Source organism: Balaenoptera musculus, chromosome 1, assembly GCF_009873245.2.
Source record: "Balaenoptera musculus isolate JJ_BM4_2016_0621 chromosome 1, mBalMus1.pri.v3, whole genome shotgun sequence".
In the NCBI taxonomy this organism is placed as follows: domain Eukaryota; kingdom Metazoa; phylum Chordata; class Mammalia; order Artiodactyla; family Balaenopteridae; genus Balaenoptera; species Balaenoptera musculus.
The window spans coordinates 109913394-109927284 of record NC_045785.1 but is presented as its reverse complement, the minus strand read 5'-3'; the positions used below and the strand labels follow the sequence as shown (position 1 = coordinate 109927284).

Here is a 13891-nt window from a genome sequence, read left to right as displayed (position 1 = left end):
AATTTCTCTTTCAGATTTTTCATCATTAGTGTATAGGAATGCAAGAGATTTCTGTGCATTAATTTTGTATCCTGCAACTTTACCATATTCATTAATTAGCTCTAGCAGTTTTCTGGCAGCAGTTTTAGGATTCTCTATGTATAGTATCATGTCATCTGCAAACAGTGACAGTTTTACTTCTTCTTTTCCAATTTGTATTCCTTTTATTTCTTTTTCTTCTCTGATTGCCGTGGCTAGGACTTCCAGAACTATGTTGAATAATAGTGGTGAGAGTGGACATCCTTGTCTTGTTCCTGATCTTAGAGGAAATGCTTTCATTTTTCACCATTGAGAATGATGTTTGCTGTGGGTTTGTCATATATGGCCTTTATTATGTTGAGGTAGGTTCCCTCTATGCCCACTTTCTGGAGAGTTTTTATTATAAATGGGTGTTGAATTTTGTCAAAAGCTTTTTCTGCATCTATTGAGATGATCATATGGTTTTTATTCTTCAATTTGTTAATATGGTGTATCACATTGATTGATTTGCGTATATTGAAGAATCCTTGCATCCCTGGGATAAATCCCACTTGATCGTGGTGTATGATCCTTTTAATGTGTTGTTGGATTCTGTTTGCTAGTATTTTGTTGAGGATTTTTGCATCTATATTCATGAGTGATATTGGTCTGTAATTTTCTTTTTTTGTAGTGTCTTTGTCTGGTTTTGGTATCAGGGTGATGGTGGCCTCATAGAATGAGTTTGGGAGTGTTCCTTCCTCTGCAATTTTTTGGAAGAGTTTGAGAAGGATAGGTGTTAGCTCTTCTCTAAATGTTTGATAGAATTCACCTGTGAAGCCATCTGGTCCTAGACTTTTGTTTGTTGGAAGATTTTTAATCACAGTTTCAATTTCATTACTTGTGATTGGTCTGTTCATATTTTCTGTTTCTTCCTTGTTCAGTCTTGGAAGGTTATACCTTTCTAAAAATTTATCCATTTCTTCCAGGTTGTCCATTTTATTGGCATAAAGTTGCTTTTAGTAGTCTCTTAGGATGCTTTGTATTTCTGCGGTGTCTGTTGTAACTTCTCCTTTTTCATTTCTGATTTTATTGATTTGAGTCCTCTCCCTCTTTTTCTTGATGAGTCTGGCTAATGGCTTATCAATTTTGTTTATCTTCTCAAAGAACCAACTTTTAGGGCTTCCCTGGTGGCGCAGTGGTTGGGAGTCTGCCTGCCGATGCAGGGGACACGGGTTCGAGCCCTGGTCTGGGAAGATCCCACATGCCACGGAGCAACTGGGCCCGTGAGCCACAATTACTGAGCCTGCGCGTCTGGAGCCTGTGCTCCGCAACAAGAGAGGCCGCGATGATGAGAGGCCCGCGCACCGCGATGAAGAGTGACACCCGCTTGCCACAACTAGAGAAAGCCCTCGCACAGAAACGAAGACCCAACACAGTCATAAATAAATAAATAAATAAATAAAAGAACGTGAATTTCTAAAAAAAAAAAGAACCAACTTTTAGTTTTATTGATCTTTGCTATTGTTTTCTTTGTTTCTATTTCATTTATTTCTGCTCTGATCTTTATGATTTCTTTCCTTCTGCTAACTTTGGGTTTTGTTTGTTCTTCTTTCTCTAGTTTCTTTAGGTGTAAGGTTAGATTGTTTACTTGAGATTTTTCTTGTTTCTTTAGGTAGGCTTGTATAGCTATAAACTTCCCTCTTAGAACTGCTTTCGCTGCGTCCCATAGGTTTTGGGTCATCGTGTTTTCATTGTCATTTGTCCCTAGGTATTTTTTTATTTCCTCTTTGATTTCTTCAGTGATCTCTTGGTTATTTAGTAACGTATTGTTAAGCCTCATGTGTTTGTCTTTTTTACGTTTTTTGCCCTGTAATTCATTTCTAATCTCATAGCGTTGTGGTCAGAAAAGATGCTTGATATGATTTCAATTTTCTTAAATTTACTGAGGCTTGATTTGTGACCCAAGATGTGATCTATCCTGGAGAATGTTCCGTGCGTACTTGAGAAGAACATGTAATCTGCTGTTTTTGGATGGAATGTCCTATATATATCAATTAAATCTATCTGGTCTATTGTGTCATTTAAAGCTTCTGTTTCCTTATTTATTTTCATTTTGGATGATCTGTCCATTGGTGTAAGTGAGGTGTTAAAGTCCCCCACTATGATTGTGTTACTGTCAATTTCCTCTTTTATAGCTGTTAGCAGTTGCCTTATGTATTGAGGTGCCCCTATGTTGGGTGCATATATATTTATAATTGTTATATCTTCTTCTTGGATTGATCCCTTGATCATTATGTAGTGTCCTTCCTTGTCTTTTGTAACCTGCTTTATTTTAAAGTCTATTTTATCTGATATGAGTATAGCTACTCCAACTTTCTTTTGATTTCCATTTGCATGGAATATCTTTTTCCATCCCCTCACTTTCAGTCTGTATGTGTCCCTAGGTCTAAAGTGGGTCTCTTGTAGACAGCATATATACGGGGCTTGTTTTTGTATCCATTCAGCCAGTCTATGTCTTTTGGTTGGGGCATTTAATCCATTCACGTTTAAGGTAATTATCGATATGTATGTTCCTATGACCATTTTCTTAATTGTTTTGGGTTTGTTTTTGTAGGTCCTTTTCTTCTCTTGTGTTTCCCACTTAGAGAAGTTCCTTTAGCATTTGTTGTAGAGCTGGTTTGGTGGTACTGAATTCTCTTAGCTTTTGCTTGTCTGTAAAGCTTTTGATTTCTCCCTCAAATCTAAATGAGATCCTTGCTGGGTAGAGTAATCTTGGTTGTAGGTTCTTCCCTTTCATCACTTTAAGTATATCATGCCACTCCCTTCTGGCTTGCAGAGTTTCTGCTGAGAAATCAGCTGTTAACCTTATGGGAGTTCCCTTGTATGTTATTTGTCGTTTTTCCCTTGCTGCTTTCAATAATTTTTCTTTGTCTTTAATTTTTGCCACTTTGATTACTATGTGTCTCGGCGTGTTTCTCCTTGGGTTTATCCTGTATGGGACTCTCTGCGCTTCCTGGACTTGGGTGGCTATTTCCTTTCCCATGTTAGGGAAGTTTTCGACTATAATCTTTTCAAATATTTTCTCTGGTCCTTTCTCTCTCTCTTCACCTTCTGGGACCCCTATAATGTGAATGTTGTTGCGTTTAATGTTGTCCCAGAGGTCTCTTAGGCTGTCTTCATTTCTTTTCATTCTTTTTTCTTTAGTCTCTTCCGCAGCAGTGAATTCCACCATTCTGTCTTCCAGGTCACTTATCCGTTCTTCTGCCTCAGTTATTCTGCTATTGATTCCTTCTAGTGTAGTTTTCATTTCAGTTATTGTATTGGTCATCTCTGTTTGTTTGTTCTTTAATTCTTCTAGGTCTTTGTTAATCATTTCTTGCATCTTCTCAATCTTTGCCTCCATTCTTATTCCGAGGTCCTGGATCATCTTCACTATCATTATTCTGAATTCTTTTTTCTGGAAGGTTGCCTATCTCCACTTCATTTAGTTGTTTTTCTGGGGGTTTTTCTTGTTCCTTCATCTGGTACATAGCCCTCTGCCTTTTCATCTTGTCTATCTTTCTGTAACTGTGGTTTTTGGTCCACAGGCTGCAGGATTGTAGTTTTTCTTGCTTCTGCTGTCTGCCCTCTGGTGGTTGAGGCTATCTAAGAGGCTTGATGGGAGGCTCTGGTGGTGGGTAAAGCTGACTGTTGCTGTGGTGGTCAGAGCTCCATAAAACTTTAATCCACTTGACTGTTGATGGGTGGGGCTGGGTTCCCTCCCTGTTGGTTGTTTTGCCTGAGGCAACCCAACACTGGAGCCTACTTGGGCTCTTTGGTGGGGTTAATGGCAGACTCTGGGAGGGCTCACGCCAAGGAGCACTTCCCAGAACCTCCGCTGCCAGAGTCCTTGTCCCCACCGTGAAACAGAGCCACCCCCCGCCTCTGCAGGAGACCCCCCAACACCAGCAGGTAGGTCTGGTTCAGTCTCCCCCAGGGTCACTGCTCCTTCCCCTGGGTCCCGATGCGCACACTACTTTGTGTGTGCCCTCCAAGAGTGGGGTCTCTGTTTCCCCCAGTCCTGTCGAAGTCCTGCAATCAATTCCCACTAGGCTTCAAAGTCTGATTCTCTAGGAGTTCCTCCTCCCGTTGCCGGACACTCAGGTTGGGAAGCCTGATGTGAGGCTCAGAAGCTTCACTCCAGTGGGTGGACTTCTGTGGTATAAGTATTCGCCAGTCTGTGAGTCACCCACCCAGCAGTTACAGGATTAGGTTTTACTCTGATTGCGCCCCTCCTACCGTCTCACTGTGGCTTCTCCTCTGTCCTTAGACGTGGGATATCCTCCTTGGTGAAGTCCAGGGTCTTCCTGTCAATGATTGTCCAGCAACCAGTTGTGATTCTGGTGCTCTCGCCTCCATGTCACATCTTTCTTCTTTTTCTCTGTATTTAGTTTAGTCTCACTTACTCGCAGGGGGACGCGTGCCGAGGCCTCGAACCCAGCACCTCAGACCAGAGTTTCTTGTGCGAAACCGCTGCTCCCCACACCTCAGCTCCGGGACCGTGCGCAGAAGGACACCGCTTTCTATTTTTAAACCTTACAGCCAGTCATCTGGACTTAATTTGAACCCCTCCAATCATGGAGTACTTGGGACTGGGGTGCTTTTTTCATTTTGGACAGCTCTAACTGTATTGAGCTATAACCTCTCTTGTACTTCCATCCATTCAGTTAGTTCTACCATCTAGGAACACACAGAATAAGTATAATCCTTTCATTTGGCATCATTTTATATGGATTAGAATATATCAATATATATTGGAATTTAGGAATCAGATCTATGTATCTCACTCCTGTGTACCTGCCAATTCTCATTGCCAGGCCAATCTTCTCTGTTGTTTTCTGGCTTTTTTCCCAGAGGGTATTTCAGTCTCCTTCACATTCCTAGTTGCTTTTCCCAGGACATGTTCCAGTTTCTCAGATCCTTAGTATATGCTTCCCAGAACTAAGATTGAAACTCAAATTATGGTCTTTCCATGCAGAGTAAGACATTAGCACTAAGTAGGTAGCCACGTCACACTGTTGACTGACAGTCAGCTAACACCCTGTGGCTTTCATTTGAATTATTTGTCTCCCCTCTTCTGCACCTATGTGGCTGACTTACTGAGCCTAACTGAAGAACTTTATATATATACCTAATATATATACATTTTTCATTTTTAGAGTCAGCCTGTAAAGACCTTTTTGCTTTCTTATTCACAACGTCCCTTATATATTCATTCAACAACTATCTGTTGAGTATCTGTGCTGTGCAAAGTGTTGCATTCCTGAAACAAGCCTGAGTACATAGATGGGGTTCCTGACTGCATGAAGCTTATACAGATATTTCTTATTTTACTCATTGTCTTTTAATCATCTAAACATACCTTTAGTAGGTGTTTGGGGATTGTGATGTTTGGAGGGTTTTTTCTTTGTTTTTTTTCTTTTGGCCACGCCACGCAGCTTGCAGGATCTTAGTTCCGTGACCAGGGATGGAACCCATGCCCCCTGCAGTGGGAGCACAGAGCCCTAACCACTGGACCTCCAGGGAACTCCCGTGATTTTTTTTTTTTTAATGACCTCAAGTAGGCCCTTAACATTGCCTGACAATCATATTTCATTTTTGCCTCGTCTACTCACTCTCCTGCTCTCCTAGATGACTATTTCCTACCTTCTTTTTCTCAAGCCTCACTCTCAGCTGATCTTGCCTCCTGTTTCACAGAAAATAAAAGCAATCAGAAGAGAATTTCCAAGCAACCCCTACCTCATTTACCCTCTTCCCTGCGTCTGTGCCTGATGTTCTGCTTTTTCCTGTTATGAATGAACTGACCATACTCTTATGAGAGGCCAAGCCTTCTATTGGTGCACTGTATTCTATCCCTTTGGCCTACTTAAGGATATCCCTCTCTGCTAGATCTTTCTCATCAGTGTACAGACATGCCACAACTGGGTTTCTCTCTTCCTGGTCTCTCTTAAACCTCTTCAGGCAGACTCTCACTCCCACCACTCCATCAGAACTACTGTCACCGGTGACCTTCATGTTGCTAACCAATGACCTTGCTCAGCTTTTGGCACAGCTGATAACTCCTTTCTCGTTGAACTTGGCTTCCAGGACACCATAGTCTTCTACTTCACTGGTTCTTCCTTTTTAGTTTCTTTTGCCAGTTCCTCCTTGTCCTCAAACTTAATGTTAGGGTGCCCCATGTCTCAATCCTTAGTACTCCTTGCTTCACTGTACTCTGTTGGTAATCTCATTCAGTCACATGGCTTTAGAGGCCATCCAAAAGCTGACGACTTAACTAATTTCATGGTTGAAATATAGTGAGTGGGTTCAAATTCTGGTTCTACAACTTAAAGCTGTGTGACCTTGGGCAAGTTACTCTACCTTTTCTTGCCTCAGTTTCCTCATGGTATTTGCTGAATTCTTCAATATTTGCTGAAGAAATGAATGAAACAGGGGCTTCCCTGGTGGCGCAGTGGTTGGGAATCCACCTGCTGGTGCAGGGGACGGGTTCAGTCCCTGGTCCAGGAAGATCCCACATGCCACAGAGCAACGAGGCCCTTGCGCCACAACTACTGAAGCTCACGTGCTCTAGAGCCCTCAAACCACAACTACTGAGCCCACGCACCACAACTACTGAGCCCATGTGCTGCAACTACTGAAGCCCACACACCTAGAGCCCATGCTCTGCAACAAGAGAAGCCACCAAAATGAGAAGTCCACGCACCTCAACAAAGAGTAGCCCCCGCTCACCACAACTAGAGAAAGCCCGTGCAGCAACAAAGACCCAACACAGCCAAAAAAAGAAAAAAAGAAATGAATGAAACAAAAATAAAACTACCTTAACCAAGAAAAATGGTAGAGTTCATAAGTTTCTTTATAGAACCACCAATATAGAGAGAAATAAGAATTAACTCTGTTTTACGAATGAAGGGGAAAATTAGTAATTTGTGTTACTAATTCCATTCTAACTATTTATCATATCACAAAATTAATTGAATGTCCTTAACCCAGTACAATCTGGCTTCTACTCTAATAGCTCTACTGAAATTTCTTCACTTAAGCCACTAGCGACCGAATTGCCGTATTTTGTGGGCATTTTTCAGCCCTTACTGTGCTGGACCTAACTGTTAATCTCATTCTCCTTGAAATGTTTTGTCTCTTGGCTTTCACAAACCTCTGACCAATTTTCCCTTTCTCCTTCTACCCACTCCTTAAATGTCAGTAGTTTCCAGGGTTCAATTCCCACATGTTTCTGCTCATCCCTTCATCCAACCTAACTATCGTCTCTTGTTGGAAACTTGACCCTCTCAGAAGAGGGAGGAGTTTGAGGTCCTCCTTGCTACCCATACTTGCTTTCAAATTATTATTTCCCCTGCTTCTTAGAAAACCCCCATTCCTTTTGAGGTTTATACCATCTCACTTTTTCCGACTTTATCACCCTCAACTTCCCCTTCTTGTAGCTGTCATCTACCAACCTCTCCCTATATGTTGAGTATTTCAGCACCTGGTTAACTGTTTTCCTCTCTACCCAACTCTATTCACCATTCTCAGCAACCCACCATCCACACCATGGCTCCTCAGTTTATTTACCTTCTCATCACCTATGACCTTTCTTTTGCACAGCCCCAGCAATGCACTCCTGAGGACATCTTGAGCCTTATCATCTTCAGAAAGTGCACAACCTCCAAATCCACACATTTAGACATCCTTTTTCTGACCACAACCTTTTTCCTTCCAGCTTACTTGTTCAAAGCCCCCACAGAAAAAATTCTTTGGCCTCATTAAGACCTTCAGTTCATTGAGTCCTCTACTTTCTCATTGTCCCCATAGCCCTCTTTTATCTGAACTTCTGTAGTGTACTTATGTAGGAAAACCGCGGCCCTGAATGAATCTAAACATCTGCCATCTCTTATTTGCTCAGGCCCTCACATAGCTGAACATAGCTGGAGAAAATCACCCCACCAAGCAGAAAAGTTTGGTGATTGTGATTTTATAGCGTTTCAGTGATCTTCTCACTCATCTTTCTTATCCCCCTCCTTTCGTCCAGCTAGCAGAGTGATTCAAAATTCAAATCTGATCGTGTTACTCCTCTGCTACCTTCAGTGTTATCCCATGGCTTAAAAGATCAGTTCCTCTCAGATTTTAACATGAATATGAAACAACTGGTAGTCTTGTTAAAATGTAAGTTCAGCTTCAGTAGGTCAGAGGTAGAGCCCAATATTCTGCATTTCTAACAGACTTCCCCACAATCTTTATTTTTCCCATTTTTATGAGGTAACCTCAAGGTTTAGTAATCTAAACCAGAAATTTTGAACTCCTAACTAAAAAATTAGAAGGGTTTGAGGCCTATCTTATCCTGAAATCCCAGAGTGTTATAGTTGGAACAGATCTTAGAGGTCATTTAGGTTTATCCCCCCACTGTATGGATAAAGTATGGAGAAGGGAGCAAGTTCTAGGCCAAAGCTAAGTCATGAAAAATTTCCCAACTTCCAGGACAAGGTTCTTTTCTACTGTACCATGAGACTGATTCTCAATTTTAAGTTTCTTTGGCCCTCCAAATCGTTCAATTTCTCAACCACTGCTAGAGCGCATATAGTGTGTGCCTATCTGCCAGTTGTTGAGCACACAAAGTCCAAGACACAGGGTGCCTGCCCCCAGATGCTCAGGGCCTAAATAATATCTTCCCTTGTCCTCCCCAGTTCTCCCACATCTTCTCATCTCATATCCTTTTCCAAGTTTGTAAATGTAAATTTGGTATCAATAAAAGAATCAGCGTTATACATGGCAAATCATGATGAGCTGTGAAAGAAAGCTAAGAGTTTGGGGAATTAAATCTTAAAATGGGTATGAAAGGACAAACATGCCCTTCCCACAGCAGTAGCTTTCAGTCTTTATTTTGAAGTTACCTACATTTTGACTCAAAACCCAGAACACACAACTTGTGCACAGTTGTATAATTGAAAAAACATATCTAAATGAGCACACTAGTACTTATCCAGGATATATGTGAAGCATTCAGTTTCTTTTTAAAGTCTGCCTACAACCCACTAATTTGATTTCATGAACCCTAATGGTTCTAACCCTGAGTTGGAGACTCAGGAGTCATAATCACATTGAATATTGGGCTGACCTACCTCTGTTTCTGATTCAGTATGATAACTATCTTCTGCTCAGGCTAAACTCATGTCTGCAAGGAAAACCTCTCTATTGTTACATTACTCACTTTCTTTAAATCTCATTTAAATCACACTTATTCTAAGAAGGATTTCTATCTATACCTTACTATTTTATTCCATATACCCTTTGTATTTATGTACTATATTTCCTGATTGCCATGTGTTAGTACTTTGTTTTGATTTCATTTATTTTTACTATGTTCCCAGTTAGACTAATTCCACTGGAGCAAAGATCCTGTATTCTGTTTCTTTGGGACCCTCCCAGCCCCTTCAGTTTTGCACCTGGTTGGCATTTTAATCAATCATCCACTGACCTGTGATTCTTGCAGGGTACAGATATTTGTCTCTGTCATGGTATTTTTCTCATACCTGTTTCTCATGTGCCCATCCACTTCATTTCCTTACAGACTCAAAGCTTGTGAAAGAACAACTGTCACAGGCCCAGCTCTTCACCAGAGGCTATGAGGATGGCCTGGGCTTTGAATATGTGATCTTCTATAACGATGATGAGAAAAGGACAGTTTGCTTGTTTCAAGGAGGTCCTTATCTGCAAGGAGTACCTGGGTAAGAATGATAGCCTAGAAATGTGGCTCTAAGAGGTTGTTATCTTATAGTACCGCCCTGTATCCATGGACTACAATGAAGACATTAAAGTGGTAATGTAGATATATATTTATTGACATGGATAGATGTTTACTGTAAATTATTAAATGACAAAAGTGTAGGACATAGGGCAAAAGAGTATAATTTTAGAGAGTATCATTAACATGTTAATATTGGTTTGTCACTAGATAGCCTTATAATTTTTAATTTCTTTTTCTTTTTCTTCTGTTTTTCTGCATTTCCTAAATTTTTAAACAATGATGTATATAGTTAGTATAATAAAAACATAATATAAATTTTCTAAATTGGATTTTAGCTTTTTGCTTACTTGTGACCTGATTATCATTAGGTTCTGGCTTTGTTACAAGTACTACAGTGTTATGCTATGAACAAAATGAAGGTGAGAACATGGATATAATTTGACATTCAGTACATTGAACATGAATTAAGTGGAACTTTCAGAAGTAGATTATATGGGAGGCTTGGATAATTTTTCTCTCTTAAGGGGCTGTTTTCAGAACTTGTGAACACATTTCTCTTTTCCTCTTGTAACTAGATTCCTTCATGGAGGTGCCATTGCAACAATGATTGATGCTACTGTTGGTATGTGTGCAGCTATACCTGGGGGAATTGTCATGACTGCCAATCTCAACATCAATTTTAAAAGGTAAAGTCATGGGTATTCTTTACTTCTTAGGTGTCATAAATCAGGTTCCCCAGCAGCAGACCCTGAGAAAAGGATTTCTATGCAAGAAAGGAAGTACTCCCAGAGGAAACTAGCTAGGGTGTAGGAGAAGAAGGACAGGGAAGGGGAAGAAGCCACCCAAGGTTAGGCTCTCAGTCCTGCAAAGGGTAGCTTCAGCCTGATCATGGAAGGAACTCTGGAGTGAAATGTGTGCCTCAGTATTTTCCCTACCTCAGGCAAGGGAGCTGGTGTCCTCATATTCTCTCACACTTTCGTCATAGGATAAAGGCTATCCAGGGGACTATAAATTCCCAGGTACTTCTTGCTCACTGTGTTTGAGCAAAGCAGGCTCTAAGAAAAATATCCAAAAAACAAAGGTGAAAAAAAGATTGAAGGGGATCTGAGTGAAGCACCAACATCCACTACATAACAAAACATAAGTTTTACATAACTTCACACAAAGAAGTAAAAGGGCAGCAAGAAAAGTTTGGTATCTGTCAAAAACAAAGCTCAACATGAGCTTATTTAATTCTTCAATTATGCAGCTATATCTCTACAGTCAAGTAGTATGGATACTGGCACAGGCACAGAGAAAGAGAGCAATAGGGCAGAACAGAGTTTAAGAACAGAGTTCAATAGAGATCTCCAAATGAGGTTCTGTGGGTTATTACTTCACACAGTAGGAAGCATGTAGGAACATCTCCATTTTATACCCCAGAGAGTTGTATGGCTTATGTGGCAGTCATCAGGGAGCCATGCTTCATAGATTATGGGTTTACTTATTGAATACTTTAAGTAATACTTAGCCAGGCATATCCTACTCAGGGCATTCTATAGAAAAGGACTCTTTCCCCTAGCAAATATCATTAGTTTATTTCAGGGGTCATCACAACTTTTTCTATAAATGTTTTATGCTTTGCAGGCCATACAGTTTCTGGCACAACTAGTCAACTCTGCCACTGTAGCACAAAAACAGCCACAGACAATATATAAATAAATGGGTATAGCTGTGTTCCAATAAAATTTTATTTACAAAACAGGCAGCTGACCAGTGAAACATAGTTTGTCAACTCCTGGTCTATTTACCTGCAGGCCCAGTGAGAAAAAATTAGACAGGGTCACTTGCCTCCTTTTTTTCCCCAGGAGTATTTCTCTTTGCTCCCCAACACACACACACACACACACACACACACACACACAGACACACACACACACAGACACACACACACACACACTGAATAAATTGGAGGCCAGCTGCTTTAACTTCCTCCTCCCCAGCTGCCAATATTAGTAACTTCAAAATAAAAATAACTTAAGATAGAAATTTATCATGTGAAAGAAATCTAGTATGGCAGCTCCCTGGTTCCCAGAGATGCAGGCTCTTTGTAGCTCATCTCTTTTACAGTCCAGAGTGGCAGCAAGAGCCATCATCACATGTCCTACACAGCAGGATTGAGGAAGGGGGGAAGAGCTGTCTTCTCTCTTTCAAAGAGACTTCCTGGAAGTACTACACAACACGCCCATTTAATCTCATTAGCATTAAGGGAGATTGGGAAAGTGGTCCCTTAACTGCTAATACTATCACCTCAAATAAATTCAGTGTCAGCAACTAACACAACCACAGACATATTAATAAATCCATGCTTATAAATAATACAACATAAATTATTTTAAATACTGAAGCATTAATTAAAAACATAATCAGATTTAACTAATTCAGTAAAGAAAATAACAAGCCTAGTATGGTAGTTTTTTCTAAGCAAAATTATCTCAGTGATTACAAAACTTATTATTTCACCTACACTTAGCCTATTAAATTTTTTTTTCTGGGTTTGATTAATTTCTTCAGGCTGTCAATACCTATATTTTCCTGAGGTTAGAATAACTCATTCTTATAAACTCCCCAGGCTTATGGTAATTGTATCAGATTGTAAAGAAACCAACTCATATCAGCCAAATTTGTACGTTCTAATCTGTCAACCTGGTGATTCTTGATGTGACAGGATTTTGCCTTTGAAGATGATTGGAACATGAGCCTGAATTCATGAGGCTGAGCTCCTCTTGGAGTTGAGGATTCCTTGCTGTGTCAGGGGGACTTTCCAAATCTACACCTGTCCTTACAACCTAGTACTTCCCCTTATTTAGTATCTAAGTCTACTTGTCTTAGTCATATTTATTCTGCCTTGGTTTACTGATTACCTACAATTAAATGCATCTCATTTAATTGGCAGAGGTAACATCTCTCATGAGATAGGACAAGTGACTATGTAGTTTTCTTTCAGGGATATTCAACTGGGCAAGACATTCACCTTCTTTCTAGCTGGTTCTTTTCTGTAATCAGTCCTTTCTGTTAGGGGAATAATTCTTGCATTTTGTTAAGAGAATAATTCTTGCATTTTCCAGAATTGTTTGGCTTCCTCACAGTTCTCTGCCTATTGGTGTGGGGGAGGGGATTATTGGGGGTTCTTATGGAGATTATGCAGGACTTTGAACCCCCAAATGGCATACATCCATGGATGTAAATCCACTGAATGTGCATTAATATTCTTTTCACCTGTCAGCTCACCTGCACCTCACACACTTTGGGGGAACATAAGAGGTAACAGCCCTGATGCAGATGCTACGGGTTGTACAAGTCTTTGCCTTGTTCATGCAGACTCTCAAGCCTTTTTGACTAACACATGAAGAGTCCTTGATGAATGTAGGTATCCTCTACATACCTCTACCCACACTTCACAGCTAAGAAAACTATTGGTTTGCTTATGCCATGGTGTGTGTGAGCATAATTCTTTGAATACAGCCTCCCCAAACCTTACCTGTACACACCTCTTACTCTGTGTCTACCATTTACTACTTCTACAGAGTAAAATACATATAAGACAGATACATACTTCATAGAAGAAACACTTACTTGTCAACACTCTTCTCTATGTGTAAACTGCTTAAAAAATTAAACTTATCCTATCGTAGTCGTCCTTGAATTATAGCTATGGTTTTATACTCCTTGAGCTAGCTTTTCCTTTTTTTGAGAATCATTAGGAACTTTCCGTAATGTAGTTAGCTATAATTATCACCCTCTTTTCTATGCTTATGTTACATTTGGCCGATAGAAGTCTCTTTAGACTGACTCCTTGTGCTATCTGACTTCTTGTGCTAGCTTTTAAGTACTCTTTTCTCCTGAGAGACAGTATAATCACTAGTTAAGAGGACAGACATTGGAACAGGTTCAAAGGCCCATTTTGCCACTTATTAGCTGTGTGACCTTCAACAAGCTACTTAACCTCTCTGTGCTTCAGTGTCCTCATCTTTAAATAGAGGATAATAATACCTACCTCATAGGGTCATTGTGAGCAATAAATGAATTAACCCATGCAAAGCATCTAGGACAGTATCTGGCCCCATAACAAGTACT

At 40.3% G+C, this 13891-nt stretch overlaps 1 protein-coding gene across 3 annotated transcripts in view; it reads left to right on the top strand.

The window, feature by feature from the left end:
• Positions 1-13891, top strand: part of THEM4 (thioesterase superfamily member 4) — a 48620-nt gene that overhangs the window by 16674 nt on the left and 18055 nt on the right. For all 3 annotated transcript variants that reach the window (XR_005019312.1, XM_036847337.1, XM_036847345.1), the window contains exons 3-4: positions 9599-9755; positions 10351-10461. Coding sequence is in view for 2 of the 3 variants with exons in the window: in XM_036847337.1 (XP_036703232.1) it covers positions 9599-9755; positions 10351-10461 (268 nt within the window). In the remaining variant the exon portion in view is untranslated. The remainder of the gene's footprint in view (positions 1-9598; positions 9756-10350; positions 10462-13891) is intronic.